The sequence below is a fragment of the Engystomops pustulosus genome, chromosome 2 (genome assembly GCF_040894005.1).
Source record: "Engystomops pustulosus chromosome 2, aEngPut4.maternal, whole genome shotgun sequence".
Taxonomy (NCBI): Eukaryota; Metazoa; Chordata; class Amphibia; order Anura; family Leptodactylidae; genus Engystomops; species Engystomops pustulosus.
The window spans coordinates 90,983,315-91,000,556 of record NC_092412.1 but is presented as its reverse complement, the minus strand read 5'-3'; the positions used below and the strand labels follow the sequence as shown (position 1 = coordinate 91,000,556).

At 39.9% G+C, this 17,242-nt stretch overlaps 1 protein-coding gene across 1 annotated transcript in view; it reads left to right on the top strand.

The window, feature by feature from the left end:
• The window catches only part of CLYBL (citramalyl-CoA lyase), a 230,676-nt gene that overhangs the window by 179,261 nt on the left and 34,173 nt on the right, over positions 1 to 17,242 (top strand). Inside the window, 1 exon segment of the mRNA XM_072135513.1 lies at positions 11,107 to 11,208. Within this exon segment, the coding sequence (XP_071991614.1) occupies positions 11,107 to 11,208 (102 nt within the window).

Here is a 17,242-nt window from a genome sequence, read left to right as displayed (position 1 = left end):
AGCAGAGGATGCAGATGAGACATGGATTGTTTTTCTTCAAAACTGTGCATATGTACATTAGAATGTAATCATACTGTAAAAGCCAGTAAATTGTAGTCCCAATGTGCGAGCCAACTGGCTTGGCTTATGCCTGCTCTTAAAAGTAATATCTAAGCACTGTTTTCACTCTTTAACTGTTATAAAATGGTCAGGTCACCAGGCTGCTATATCTCAATGTAGTCATGATTGGCAGCTGACCTAGGCAAGTCAAGAGATGGCAGACAAGAGACGAGCAGGAAATGTACCGCACTGGGAGAAAAAGGGCATCGGCAGATACAAAGCACCAACATTAAAATTCTACTTTCCAGCCACCAAAATATGCCCTTTTGTAATGTTTTTGAGTTGATTTACCTTTTATGCAGGTCCTGATCCTTTTACAAAATAAATTAGTAAAAAAACAAAACTTGTTGCTTTATTTTGACAACAAGCGAAGATATATTTAAGATCCCTAAAGTTATCTGTTGCAGGAGCAGCTGTACAAGAGAGTGAATTACGGGAATACTCCCACAGTCCACAAACAATAAAAATATGTGGTTAGCACTCACCTTCGCATCACCAAATTTTGCAGAAAATAGGGAATGCCAGCACTCTTTAACCCCTTAAGGACGCAGGGTTTATTGCTCATTTCTCGCTCTCCACCTTCAAAAATCCATAACTTTTTCATTTTTCCGTGTAAAGAGCTCAGCTTTCTTCACTGGTTCAGTGCGATCGCGGTGATACCAAATTTATACAGGTTTTATTGCGTTTTAATACATTGTCAAAATTAAACAAATTTGTACAAAAAAGTAAAAAACATTTTTGCCATATTCTGACGCTAATAACTTTTTCATACTTTGGCTCACGGAGCTGTGTTAGGTGTAATTTTTTGCAAAATAAGACGATGTTTTCATTGCTACCATTTTGAGGTCTGTGCTACATTTTGATCATTTTTTATTAAATTTTTTATGTGATGTAAAAAGGTGTAAAAGTCGCATTTCGGACATTTGGCCGCCATTTCCCGCCTCGGAGGTCACCGCCGGCCGTAACCGTTTTTATATTTTGATAGATCGGGCATTTTGGGAGGTGGCGATACCTAATGTGTCTGTGATTTTTACTGTTTATTATGTTTTATATCAGTTCTAAGGAAAGGGGTGATTTGAATTTTTTTAGATCTTATTAATTTTTTTATTTTTTTTTAATTTTTTTTCTTTTTTTTTTTACTATTTCTTAGACCTTCTAGGGTACATTAACCCTAGATGGTCAGATCGTTCCTACCATATACAGGCGGTCCCCTACTTAAGGACACCCGACTTACAGACAACCCATAGTTACAGACAGACCACTCTGACCTCTTGTGAAGCTTTCTGAATGCTTTACTATAGTCCCAGACTGCAATAATCAGCTGTAATGTGTCTGTAATGAAGCTTTATTAATAATCCTTGGTCCCATTACAGCAAAAAATGTTTAAACTCCAATTGTCACTGGGGCCAAAAATTTTTTTGTCTGGATCTACAATTATAAAATATACAGTTTCGACTTACATACAAATTCAACTTAAGAACAAACCTCCAGACCCTATCATGTATGTAACCCGGGGACTGCCTGTACTGCAATACTTCTGTATTGCAATATATGGCATTTTTGCAGGTCATTCATTACAATGAGCCACTGGCTCATTGTAACGAATCTGCAGAAGCCAGGTAGCCTCGGGTCAAATGAAGACCCGAGGCTACCATGGCAACCGATCGCCGCCCCCCCCCCAATGATGTTCTGGGGAGCGACGATCAGAATATTATTACAGTTTAAAATGACATATCCTTGCTGTACTTATAGAGGACCTGTCACCAGATTTTGACAACTCTGACTAACAATGCCTGCTGATAAAGGGTTACAAGTCCTCTCCATATCACCTAAAATTAGCTGCCAATGGAGCATTGTACCTTAATTACAGAGGGTTTTCTGATATGCACATTAGCTTTTGTGGCTCAGGGAACCACACCACATTTTTGTGACTGACAGCTCTGTTTCTTTTCAAATCACTGCTCTGCCTCCTTGTACTTAGGGATTGTCTGCTAATATTCAACTACAGGCATATAAAGCTCTATGTTAAAATGGGAAATATTGGGGCAGATTTATCAAGTGTCTGAAAGTCAGAATCTTTCCAGTTGCCCATGGCAACCAATCACAGCACTGGTAAAATGAAAGCTGAGCTGTGATTGGTTGCCATGGGTAACTGGAAATATTCTGACTTTCAGACACTTGATAAATCTGCCCCATTGTATTAATTTTTTTACACGGTGCCTTGTGTTACATTCATGACATGTAAACAGTGACATCATTGCCGGTGCTTTAGCCTTCTAAGAATAGAAAACTGTACACCAAGTATGTGATTACATGAAATCACAGCAGCCTTCATGGAGGATGGAGAGGAGTAGAAGTTCATGGAGGCTGCTGTGACTTCATGTGGTCTGATGCATACATGGGATATAGTTTGCTATTAAGTGTATAACATACCTGAGATGATGTCACTCTGGTCACATGACATGTACTGTGACCAGTAAGGAGGCATAAAGCATGGGGAGGATTAGATGGGAGAGGCTGGCTGACCAGGACACACCCCCATCTGATGCCAGGTAATATAAAATAAAAGGTGATTTATGTGGATGTAAGCCATTTTTAGCTAAAAGAAGGGTGTCAGTTAGTTAATAGAGCTCTATAGGAACCTGTCATTGGCTGTATATGTGCAAATCTGGTGACAGGTTCCCTTTAAGTCAGCTCATGTGTTCGAGCCCTTAGTCATAGCATGTCATCATGTATTAATGGCACCAGTGACCATTTATAGCAGCCAACAGTAAAAACCACAACATTGGTGTTTGGCTCCATGCAGAGAACCTGCCATTCAAATTAGTACACCCAAGATAAATCATTAAAATATATGATTAAAAAGCATTACCCTTATCCCTTAAATCCAGGGCTGCAATGTTAAAAAAATAAATTTGAAAACTTATATGCAACTCATCTGATGTGAGTGCAGTGCTGGTACTAGGGCCTGATATATACAGTGTTCACTGCACCGCCCTGCCTCCTTGCTCTTGATTGACAGGTCTCACTTCTACAAACCTGCTGCCGTATGGAACTAGTACTTAGGGACTTTCTGGCAATATTTAACTACAGACATATACAGATCTATTTACTTTTACCTGTAGGGGCAGTAGGAAGTTTAATATCTTGCTGGTATTTTCACAGAGACCCACACACAGACTAGGGCTGTGATTTAGCACTGCTACATCATAAACCGCCCCCTCAGAAAGGTGGGGCTGAAAGAAACCTTGCTATTTGAAGAGAAATAAACCTAATGTTTCCTTTGAGGAATTGCCTACAGAGAGTCAAATGTCTGTCTTATTCATGAGGGAGGCTGGGATAGAAGTGTCGGTGAGGAAGTGGGGTATACAGGCTGTATACTGCGGTTCCTGCACCATGACTAGGACAATGGACATCAATAAAATTCTTTATTTAGAAGACTGGAGACTATCCTCTCGTGACGGTATTTTATATTCCATGCCTTGTACTAGAAAGTGGAAATATAATTCAAAATTACGTTAATATTGACAAGAACCCTCATTTGCGCCATTTTCTTGTGGGTTCTGTTTTTACATCTTTCACTGTGCGCTCCAAATGGCAATTCTAATATATTCTTTGCTTTGGTATGATCACAAGGATACCAAATTTATATAGGTTTTATTAGATGTTAATTATTACTTTGACCATAGTCTGACTCCAATAACTTTTTCATACTTAGGCTGCATTCACACAGCCGTTGGAAGACGCATATATGGCCGACTTATAGGTCATATATATATCCCCCATAGGCCGGCAATGGGCGCATGGAGCATGTGCGGCTCCATACTGTTCTGTATCCGGGGAAAAGATAGTACATTCCTATCTTTCCCGTAATACAGCACCGTGCGCCATGTTTCTCTATGGAGAGGATCAGGGGCTAGCAGCGCTCACCCCCTTCTCCTCTCCCGGGTGCCGACCTGTGCCCGCCTTCTTACGGTACTGCGGGCACACATTCATGTGAGTGTAGCCTTAGGAGTACAGAGTTGGTTAAAGTGTCATTTTCTCAGGAACGAGCTGACGTTTTCATTGCTACCATTTTAGGGAATGCGTGATTTTAGGTCAGTTGTTATTACATTTTTATGTGTTGCGAAACGGCAAAGTGAAATGTTTCCGTTACGGGGTTCACCACCGGGAATAACCGTTTTCAATTTTTTATAGATTAGGAATTTTGGGATGCCCGGCAGTGAAGACCACATCGTGGGGTGGGGTACCGCTGCAGGTATTTGCAGGATCTAACGGGTTAAACAGGCATAAGACAGTCAGGGCACTGCTCTTCCCTGTGCAGACCTTAGGTTAGGCTGATAAATCCACATGGGCGCTCACTGAAGGATTAAATACCACATCGATATGTCATTTTAAACTCCTTTAATGAAGTTGTTTTAAACAGTGCTCCCTATTTTTCTGCAATAGGATACCCCTGGAGCTTCAATAGGCTTCCCCGACGCACCTTTGGGAGACCACTCATAGGACTGCCAAACCTCGCAATATTGCAGGGGTGAGCTGTTCTTACCTAATATTCCAATTAGTATACCAAAAGAATGGTCTCCTTCTATCGCTCCTAATATTTGAAATAGCCAGTAATTCAACACAACTAGGCAACCATATGCATCCACTCCTGCATGACTCTAAGCTGTTTCACACCAATATCTTATGGATGAGAATGTTTAGGAATTGGAGTATATGGTAGGTCAGTGGTGGCGAACCTATGGCACGGGTGCCAGAGGTGGCACTCAGAGCCCTCTCTGTGGGCACTCAGGCCATCACCCAGGTCACCATTTAGGACTCAATACATTCTCCTGCAGTCAGAGGCAGCCCAGTACGTGCCACGTTCACAGCTATTTTAAAATTACTAGAAGTGCAGGTGGAGCAAGGAGGTGCTGACAGAGCTGGATTATCATTGTAGACCCTTCTCCGGGTATGTGATTCATCCTGTTGAGGGACCTACAATAATAATCTGAATTTCTCCTTCTTTCTACTGTATTGGTGTCCTCAGGGCGCAAATATGTTTAAAACCTGTGAGTTACTTTAAATTGGCATTTGGCACTTTGTGAAAAATATGTGGCTTTTGCTTGTAGTTTTGGCACTCAGTCCCCAAAAGGTTCTGTGGTATTCACTGTGGTAGGTGAGTAGTACAAGTAACAGACTTGAATAAAAGTTTGTTTTATTACATACTAACAAAAAAATCTTAAAATGCATGTAATAAAATCATGAATTGTCTGGAACACTGCAAAATGCGGAGCACATTTGTTAAAGTAAAAGTGAGCACTGACCACATATTTTTTATTATTTTGACCACAGTGGGTACTGCGGAATACAGCAGTCTATGTCTTTTTAACAAGGTTGTATGCGCCATACGTTCCAATTCCTCTTTTGAGACCCCCGCTGGTTTCCTCTTAAGGACATTGACCTAACTAGCTACAGAGATATAAAGCACCAATGCCCACTGCGTCTGTCAGTGTAGTTTAGACTGACTTCAGTGCTCAAGTGACTGGATGTGAATCAAGTGTCCCATAAGTAAGCCATGCAGATCTTCAGAGAAAAGCTATAGGAGTGGTTTACACTCTACAATGCTGTGTATGTGTATACATGTCAGACTCCAACCAACAATGTTGCAATTCAATATGAAGTTATTCCTTGCCAGTAGAATTCCTTATAGTCAGTGGCTTCCTTTGCTTTTGGCAACTGCACCTACTATCATGTATTCATGGCACCAGTGATATTACCATCTTGTCATAATCATTTCATTGTTTGGGTTGTGGCATAAACTAATACTGAAGGATGCTCAATAATACAATTAGTATCATAGTCATTGCCACTAGTTTATGCTGGATTTTCTTATCATATGAATGGTCATATGTATAATTACTATTGTAATACACTGTTACAGTACATTGCACTGTTCTGTCTTTATGCCTTGCAAGTTATTGCACAGCTTAAAACTATGTCGCTTAGTGGTCACAGTATTTTCAGTATGTCTTATCTGACATGCATCTTTGATTGGGAAAAAGTACAATAAAAATTTGATTAAGGACAACCTAAGCTTATTTTTTTTAAAAAATAAGCCATATAGTGCTATAAAACTGTACAACTGTAGCACGATTTTTCCTTAATGGTTGTTTTGATGCTTTGTTCAGCACTTGCGCTCACAGCTAACATGTGTTATCTGAGGTCAGAAAGGAGATGTCACAATGTTTGTAGGAAGAAAGCAGCTCGGTGTAGGTTTGGATTTTTCTGGGTAAACCAAACTAGCATCATAAGTGAACGGATCAACATCTTATTTTTTAACCTGTTCACTGTAGTACAATCACACAATGCAGCAAGCATAGTATCAGTGACCATAAAGAAGAAAAAAAAGGAAGGTCAATTCTCAGGGCACCTGAGAGAACAAACAGGAAGCGTTTAACCCATGTTTTTAATTAGCGTAGATATTATTTCCTGCGCTGCTCTCTATTTCTTCTTTTTTTTTAATTGCTGACAGGTGTGTTTGTGTTTCATGGCTGTGTTTTCAGCCAATAAAATCCTGGAAATGTTAAGTGGCGCGTCAAATGTCTTTAGCAAGTCTGTAAATAAGCTAATTGCATAAAATACATGATGGAATAGTAAATTAATTGCAAAATGGAGGTTTATAATGATATGTGAGGAATTTAGTGCCCTATTGCCTCTTGCATAACCTATTGTAGACACATTCCACATTTGTTTATGCAGCGGTGTTACAGTAATGTCTATTGCAAAAAAACTCAATGTCAAGTTTACCATTATACAGTTTCAGGTAAGCTGATTTCTTAGCATAGAATAATAAGCTCATCACATAATAAAACTTGAGGAAGTCAAGCTGACAACTTGTTAAATATAAGATGCAATAAATATATAAAGCAACAATGTTGCAGACAGTGAAAAGTCTGTTTTTTACAGTTGTAGGCCAACTATTAGTGGCAGTATAAAATATGTCAGATTTTAAATTTTTCATATATTCAAAATACTGAATATTTTGCCCAATACTCATGTGTGTCCTGCATAAAATGTTTATTTTTATTGAGCCCCTAAGACTTTATTTTAGCAGTCTTTGTTTTTATTATGTCTTTCAAAGTGATTTTTAAAGAATGCTGATCTATACCCAACATTACCATCACACATTTTTATTTAATGAATATTTAAATAAAATGAGCACAAGGTGTCTTCAAGAAACATAAAATTCCTTAAAAGATACCCAATGTATTAACGTACATTGTATTCACACTTGATATTTTAATAGTCTGGTAGAGATAACTAGTGCGATGTAAGCTTATTTATCAGTTAGTAAGATAATCATAGAGAAGACAAAGAGGTAAAAACTGATGAAATTTTTGGAAAAAAATAAATAAACAAATATTAAAAGTAGCTTTATATAAAAACACCAGTATATGATCAATCACAGACATTATTTAGTTTTATCCTAGCAGTGTCGTCTTTTACATTTGAACATATGCACAGGTATGATCTGTTATAAATGTGTGTAAGGGATTGCATACCCTTTGTTAGCTAAAAAGAATACAAGTATTTACAAAAGCAAATTATGAATGCTTTAAAGAGATCTTTAAACACCCATTATGCATCATGTGTCTTCTGTCTATCAATTGGATACCACACATCTCATCATAATTTACTATTCAAACCTAAACAATGTACTGTAGAGAAATGGGGAACCAGTATAATTATTAACGGAGAACCAGACAGCAATTAAGATATATTATTACAGTACAGTTTATTATTTGATAAACAATTAACATTTTAATTTTTCCATTTATTTATATTGTAGAGCTTTGTTATTAACTTAAGAAAAACACTTCATAAATCACAGCCAATCTGTGTTTTTCATTGAAAACTATTGTTTTATCTTTTTTTTGCCCATGTCATATTTAGGAATTATTTTCTTATATTTTCAGCATTTACCATTTCATCACCAAGGTATTTACCCGTTTGGCTAAGTCAAGAATAGTCTCACATTTCATATGGGAATTCTGTCTTTTGCTGGATTTCTTAATTTAAATATTGTGGTTAAATGTATCTACTACATCACTTTGTATGGCATATCTTATGCAACTTGAAGCTAACAGAATTGCTACAGCTTTCTAAATGCTTATAAACCCCTACAGTTTACGGTTTCCATCAATCAACACAGAAGGGGTGATGTTGCCTTGTTTACTTTAAGATATAAAATAGTTTATCTAGACCTTTCAGTTTGAAAAATCAGATACATCTAGCAGTGTATAAGTGGAGGAGGAGAAACAGGACATGGAAAATATTCATATGTCATCAATGATAAGGTTGTAACCGTATTGCCATTTTCTGAGGTTTTTTTTATCATGTGACTTTTTCATTGTTATTCTTCTTGCTATTTCTTTAAACCAAAACATGATGAAATGATGTGCACTTTCAAGTATTCTCTAGTAAAACATTATACATTCTAAAATATTGTAGTCCTCTTGCTATCTCTCAAGCACTCTACAATAGGTTCCTGCTCACTGGAGACTGTAAGCGTCCTTATAACAGGTGTTATGTACATATATAAGTCTACCTATGGGTTACTTACTAACTCTGCAGAACTCCGAGACTACTTTGCTTAGATTTTTCCCCTTGACAGAATTTTATCAAGCATATTCCAAAGCTGTGTTTTCTCCTGCCGCCTCTCCCCATCAGCATGTCTTGCAATGGTTCTTCTTTCTTTTCTTGTAGTTAGGGGGTTAAGAAATTAGTTTAACATATCTCAAAAGTAGCCACCCCTTCTTAGCTGTCTCCTTATTCTTTCTAGAAAGACCAACATGTTCCCCTCCTTTTTCAGTGTTAACCTTTATTTCAAAGATAATTTTAGTGAGGAAAATTAAAAAAAAAAAATCAGCTTTTGGGCGCTTGCCTCCTCCTCTCCACACTCTCGCCTTTCTCTTTCCGTCACTCTTTTCAATGAAAAGCCTTTCATCTGAAGAATGTGTTACACAATTTAACACCTTTTTTAAACTAATTCTTTTTTTATTGAAGTGAGGAGATTTTTTTTTTTGTAGTACACCAGACATCCTTTTTTCTTTTTTTTCTTTTTTTTTATTCCTTCTCATTTTTATTTATGCGAAGTATAAAACCTGGAAGCTGATGCACAACTGAAAGATGGGCTTACTTGTTTTCTTTTGTGCTACAATCCCTTGCTCTCCTTTTGTCCTAAGTATGGGTACTTGTTTGACTGGCATGGCTTATTGGAGAATAACAAGCGTAACTCTGCCTCTTTTGTCATGGGACAATTCTCCCACAAATCCCGAACAGTGGGCATTCTTCCTCACACACTATTGGGTGTGCACTGGAATTGAAAGAAGTGCTGAGGGCTGCTACTTCATCCCCTCCCCAATCTCTTTGTTTTTTTTTTTCTCTCCTCACCCCCCTCCCCAACACCTCCTCACTTTGCTTGGCCGGAAACATTTAATTGTCCCCTTTCGCAGAAAAAAAAATATTAATTGAAAGTTGCCTCCAAGCTCACCTTTTAAGTTTTCTCACTAAGTAAATATTATGTGACAGAGAAGCAGGAGTTAAATTACTTTTAAGTTATAAAGATTTTGGTGGAAAGGCTAATGTAACATTTTAGATGTTCCCTCCTGTAAGCCGCTCTTGTATTTCCAGGTGGTATGATAATGTATGTTGTACAGGCTTAAAAACAGCAGGGAGGAGACCATTTTGTTCTTTCTAAGGCCTTCTACCACATAACAAAAGTGTAATGCACCAAAACAACATGTGCTACATTTATCAGTTTTTATGTTTGTGTGCAAGATAACAACATTCAGAGATGAAAAGCAATTGTCTTTTATCTTGTTTGCATTACTATAGTTTTTTTGTGATTTGTACATGTGTTATGTGAAGTCTTTAGTGACATTTGTGCTTCTTCAGATTCAGTGTTTTGTAAGTGACATTAATAGTTAAATTGTATTTTGTTTAATTAGGTGATTTTAGTAAAAGGGGTAGACATTTTTTACATACCTTAAAGATGTGATATTTTGATTTGGTGAAGGAGGGTTCAAGTGATTGGTTAAGGGGGGAGGCTGTGGGTAGAAGCTAAAAGGGGAAGAACTAACACTTCTAATCCAGCTTCTTGTAAATAGGCTGCCAGCTTTTAGAATGAGTTTCCTTTCTATTAGTAAGAATATTATGCTAAGCCTTAAGCATTAGTTTTTTATGTTGCCATAGCAGCCATGTTCCTGCAGGGTTGTGACCTGTGATGATTACAGTACAAAGCTTATAGGGTCTTGAAACCCCCTTTGAAGATGAAAAGTCTTTGATGGTTTATATTTATGCAAATCTCTTAGATATGATTTACCCAACTGAGATTGAATAGAGAGATGATTAAAATTCCCAGTTCCTTTGATATCCATCAATGACAGAATATTTCTTAAAACATGAATTGGACAAACCTGTCATTTTGGCTTCTGTTTTTCTAACACTCTATATTTAAATAGCATTATCCTACCTGTAAGACATTTTATTATCTTTCAGCAAGTAGTGAAATACACATAGCTGACACCCATGTACCCTATTTACTTGTTTTCCCATTATTTGTTACTTGTGATAAAAAATTACCATTGAGGCTGACATATTTTTAGCTGACAGAACTTTTTTTGGAAAAACTACTTTTTTGCAGCTTATAGCTTCCGTTGAAATCTGTCCTCTTTAATGTCTTCAACTTTCATAAGCCCTTTATAGGTATGTAAAAAAAAGATCAGAAAATGAAAAGTGCAACTACTTAAATATGATAGACAAGATTACTCCGTCTCACATATATGTATATTCTTCATCGTCATGCTCTCCGGTAATTTGCTAATACACATGTAAATTATATATCGTCTTGTACTTATCCTGAGAAAATATGCATGTGATCCAAGTTTTTTTGTAAACTCTTACAATGACATGTTATTTCTAGATTTGTTTATTTTATTCATGCATTCTTTTTAATTACAGTTTGCAGAAAAATTTCAGCATCACTTAAAAGGCAGGAAACTGTCCCAGCCAATATACTTGGTAACCTTTGTGGAAACTGCCATTGGCCTCCTTAACTTCAAGGTAAGAAATTAAGGCTGTGCAGGAAATTTGTTGAGTTTCTTCAGAAAAAAAGGCAGCACTCCAGAGTAGAAGTAAAAAGTGTAGATTCCTCTTTATTGCATATCCCAAAACAGCAGCAACGTTTCGGCTCAATGTGAGCCTTCTTCAAGCCAAGTGACAAGTGCATGCAGTGCATATATATACAGATACAAGTAAATCACATGATCAAACACAATTAGGTCACATGATCGTGTAAGTACATCCCACTTTTTAAACAATGCATGTTATATATACATCGGTAAAATCAATACATGTTTATAAGTTTATTAATCCTTAGTGTTGTCCATTACATAAAAACTGAATAAAGTGCCGGTGCATTTTGATGCAGTGTAAGCTGTGCAACATAATACCATGAAGTGCCAGTGTTCGATAAAAACATAAAATGGTCCGAGTGGGCCATCGACAACTCACCACCTCACACGCTTTAGGCAGGCTGCAGAAAAAGTTCAAAGAACATAGTATACACGGGACGCATGCATGGCACGCATAGTTGGAATGCACACGTCATATTAGTGCGCGCTCATGCGCCCCAGCAGCCGCGGCACCACTGGTTGTCAAAGCAACCCATGACGTCATCCCCAAACAATAATATGGATGTGGAGACCGATCGTGGAGACTGTTCATGCCAGTATATGGAGTCCAGCACTGCAAATAGGTACTTAGTGGTATCGGTAATTGTTGGTGTTATGGCAGGGGACAACGGGGCCAATAGTGCCCACCGCCACCAAGGGCATAGTGTTGGGCATGTGCGCGGTGTGCACCCCACCCCCGAAGGGGTGAGAACCCACAGCCGTGGACTGTACACAGCGCCCCGATCATCACATGTACAACCTAGGCGCTGTGTGGGCACTCCATGCACCGCCACCATCCACAGTGCCACCCATAACCATATTAACACCATGGAAATTGATATGAACCAAAGGACAAAATTAACAGCTCCTGCGGTCTGAATGGGAGAACACTGACAATCATGTAAAGCGTGGTGTCATAAAAAATGCTTAAGCGATAGAGATGGCGGTTGTTCGTGAATTGGCTTCAAACATTCATTTAATCTGTATAAAAAGAAAAAAGTGGGTTGTCATGAATAAATAAAGGAGCAGACCCCACACCCAAATATGGATAAACCACCCCCTCAAACTCTCATATGCCACTCACTTTAAAATCAACATTTAAGCCTTTGGGTTTAAGGGTGTCAAGGGTGAAAATCCACTGTAGTTCCCGTTTTTTGAGGAGCCGTTCCCTGTCGCCTCCCCTCTGGGGTGGTGGTATATGGTCGATCAGTTGAAGCATAAGGTGTTTCTACTTTGGACAGGGACGGTACAGGAACTACTGGATTTCCATCATTTCCTCAATACCATCGATGAATCTATCGAATTTACAGTAGTGTACTCATATGAAGAATTACAATTTCTTGACGTGTTAGTCACACAGGTTGATGGGACACTGGAGACTGATCTCTATACGAAGCCCACGGACCGTAACACGTTGTTACGGTACGAGAGTCATCATCCACGGGGGATGATCAAATCCCTACCATATAGCCAACTACTAAGAGCCAAGCGTATCACTAGTGACCCCGCTAAATGTAAAAAGAACATTAATAACATGGCCCAAATATTTATTCAACGGGGGTATCCACGGGCGGTAGTTTCCAATAACCTGGCCAAAACTGATTTGGTGGACAGAAAGGACTTAATTATTCCTAAAATTAACAAACAGAAACTAACTAGACTGCCTTTTGTTTCTGCTTACAATGAACAAAGCAATGCTATAGCAAAAATTATACGTAAGCATTGGTCTAAGCTATCCATGAGTAATGTGCCAGTCCCCGAATTTAAGAACCCGCCTCTCTTCTCTTACCGTAAATCCCAATGTATCCGTGACCGGGTGGTTAGAGCAGATATAGGCCCCCTAAAGACAAGCAGACAAATAAGGATATTTGGACAACCCAGAAAGGGATCATTTCCTTGCTACAACTGCATCAACTGCAAACAGATGTACAAAGGGTCATACTTCTCATGCATCGGTGTGGAACACCAAATCAAACACTATTTGACATGTACTTCATGAGAGAAAAGAAAAAGTTGGCACTCACCGCCTTTTGTAAAACTTCTATTTCTTTATTTATCCATATTAAAACATGGCGTACACATCAGGGGAGGGTTGTGCATAGGGATGCGTTATTTCGTTCAGGGACGAATCGTTTCGCGCATAAGTTAGCGCTTCATCTTGAGGCGCAAGATGAAGCGCTAACTTATGCGCGAAACGATTCGTCCCTGAACGAAATAACGCATCCCTATGCACAACCCTCCCCTGATGTGTACGCCATGTTTTAATATGGATAAATAAAGAAATAGAAGTTTTACAAAAGGTGGTGAGTGCCAACTTTTTCTTTTCTCTCATGAAGTTCTTGTATATGACTACCTATTATCGTTAGAGCACCACGCCAAAAACCTCAAGTCTCACAGTTTGAACTCCTCACTGACTCTGGATCAGAGCCCCTATTGCCACGAAGACATAGGAATCCTCTCAATAGTGCCCCCGATCTCTCCTCCCTTTTTCTACTATTTGACATGTGACAGCACGTTTGTCATTTATTTATTGAGTTGTCCCTGTGGCCTCTTCTATGTAGGAGAGACTACCCTGGAGTTTAAAACCAGGTTTAACCAACACAGGTATACCATTCGTGCGAAAAGGAAAGATCTTCCGGTCTCCAAACACTTTTTTGAGGCAGGCCACCTGGAGAAACACCTTAGGTTTCAACTGATCGACCATATACCACCCCCCCGGAGGGGAGGCAACAGGGAACGGCTCCTCAAAAAACGGAAACTACAGTGGATTTTCACCCTTGACACCCTTAAACCCAAAGGCTTAAATGTTGATTTTAAAGTAAGTGGCATATGAGAGTTTGAGGGGGTGGTTTATCCATATTTGGGTGTGGGGTCTGCTCCTTACCATCAGGTTATAGGCTTTAGTGGCATAGTGCTTTATTTACCGTATATTCCGGCGTATAAGACGACTTTTGAAGACAGAAAAATCTTCTGTCTTGTCTGGGGTCGTCTTATACGCCGGTAATCCCGACCGCCCACCGTGTATTCACGGCGGCGGTCGGGTCCCGGTGCATGGAGAGGGCTCACGGGCTGAGCCCTCTCCATAGCCGGCAAGTCTTTGCTGCATATTGCACTGATCGCGGGTGTTTTCACAGCGATGGCTGCCGGCAGCCTCAAAAAGACATCGGGGCGCATACTCACCCTCCGGTGGCCCCGTTGTCTGCGCGGCTCGTCTTCAGTCTTCCGCGCCGTCTTCTTTCTTCTGCTGGGCGCCGCCATGTTTTTCCCCGGGGCGGCGCCTAGTATGACGTCAGCAGCGGCGCGTCATACTAGGCACCTGCCGGGGAAGAAGACGGCGCGGAACACTGAAGAAGAGCCGCACGGACATTGGGGGAGCAGCGCAGCACATCGGGGCCACCGGAGGGTGAGTATATAAGGTATTCATGACAACCCACTTATACTTTTTTTCTTATTTTACAGATTAAATGAATGTTTGAAGCCAATTCACGAACAACCGCCATCTCTATCGCCTAAGCATTTTTTATGACACCACGCTTGATTTTCACCACATGATTGTCAGTGTTCTCCCATTCAGACCGCAGGAGCTGTTAATTTTGTCCTTTGGTTCATATCAATTTCCATGGTGTTAATATGGTTATGGGTGGCACTGTGCATTTTTTTGCACTTTGGATGGTGGCGGTGCATGGAGTGCCCACACAGCGCCTAGGTTGTACATGTGACGATCAAGGCACTGTGGACACTCCACGGCTGTGGGTTCTCACCCCTTCGGGGGTGGGGCGCACACCGCGCACATGCCCCACACTATGCGCTTGGTGGCGGTGGGCACTATTGGCCCCGTTGTCCCCCTGCCATAACACCAACAATTACCGATACCACTAAGTACCTATTTGCAGTGCTGGACTCCATATACCGGCATGAACAGTCTCCACGATCGGTCTCCACATCCATATTATTGTTTGGGGATGACGTCATGGGTTGCTTTGACAACCAGTGGTGCCGCGGCTGCTGGGGCGCATGCGTGCGCACTAATATGACGTGCGCGTTCCAACTATGCGTGCCATGCATGCGTCCCGTGTATACTATGTTCTTTGAACTTTTTTCTGCAGCCTCCCTAAAGCGTGTGAGGTGGTGAGTTGTCGATAGCCCACTCGGACCATTTTATGTTTTTATCGAACACTGGCATTTCATGGTATTATGTTGCACAGCTTACACTGCATCAAAATGCACCGGCACTTTAATCAGTTTTTATGTAATGGACAACACTATGGATTAATAAACTTATAAACATGTATTGATTTCACCGATGTATATATAACATGCATTGTTTAAAAAGTGGGATGTACTTACACGATCATGTGACCTAATTGTGTTTGATCATGTGATTTACTTGTATCTGTATATACACTGCATGCACTTGTCACTTGGCTTGAAGAAGGCTCGCACCGAGCCGAAACGTTGCTGCTGTTTTGGGATATGCAATAAAGAGGAATCTACACTTTTTACTTCTACTCTGGAGTGCTGCCTTTTTTCTATTTGGATACCTTCGAGGACCTGACGCCTGGCCCTAATAGGCGTGCACCCAACCACCATTATTATTTTTATATGTGTTGCTTGGACTTTCTTTAAGTGTGTATATATATATATATATATATATATATATTGCAGATTTGTGTGTATATATATATATATACATATATGCAAATTAGTGTATAATATTTATGCTAAATCCATCATAGAAAAATGTATAACATTGTATATATTGCCAATATATATACATCGATAAATATATAAATTTATTTTACAATTTTTTTTAATTTAACCCTTTCAGGTACAGAGTTTTTTTGGGGGGGGTTTCACTTTACTATAACTTCCATGTTAATGCTCAGTATCCGTACTTCCTAGTGACACCTTAAAGATTCTATGCAATGTTCTGGGAAGCTAGAAAAGTTTTCCCGATGGAATGGAATTGACAAAAATAACATGCAGTTTTTTACTAGCTTTGTCACCAGCTAATATACATATGTATATAACGTGTACTTGTTATAAGACAAGATCAATTAATTTTAAGTTGCATCCAAATACTAATGTATAAAATTAAATTTGTAAATCATAAATCACTTATATATATGATAAAAGATATATTCTTGCCCCTTCCTGTGTCCCGTGACGAATCTTTGTACTTCTATTCGTAATTGAAAACTTTGTTCCATTATCCTGATTTCCCGTTGTGACCTCGTTCTTGACTCCGATTCTGTGCTGCCTGTTCTGACCTAGCACTACGTCTTTGGCTCTGGTCCTGTGCTGCCTGTCCCCGACCACGAGTTTGTCTGACGGTTCTTTACTACGCCTTGGCTGCCACTGTGGACAAGGTCACGCCTGTGGAACGACCTAGTGGAACCTTGCTGCAGCAAGTCCAAACTGCTTTGCAGCGAGCTCTGATAAAACCCGGGTACCACTTTGACTCCGGTCCCAGGTGTTGGCTTACGCCATCGTCCGTGGTGGTCCAGTGGGTCCACCACCCCAGGTTCCAGAGCAGCCATTGTAACTGACTGAATCTGAGGCCACCACTGCTGAAACTACTGCCATAGCAGCCATTACAGGGTCCACAACACTAGGGCTGCATGGCCTGGTTCATGGACAGGCCAACTAGACAGTCACTGCCAAAAGAAATTGCATTTGCATCTTCAAAAGACACAAATGAAATTGATACAACGAGGCACCCTCTGTGTGATGCAAGCAGTGAAGTTATGCCATTGGGGTTGATTGCATCATTTACCAGGAACTGGCTGGAGAAAGCTGCAGAGAAAGACATAGGAGTTTGTGTGCTGCCATCTTGGGCTAGATCGTTGCTTCCCCCCCCCCCTCCCTTCTTATGTCATCACTGGGAAGCTGTGATCTGTTCCCATGACTCATATTGCACCTAC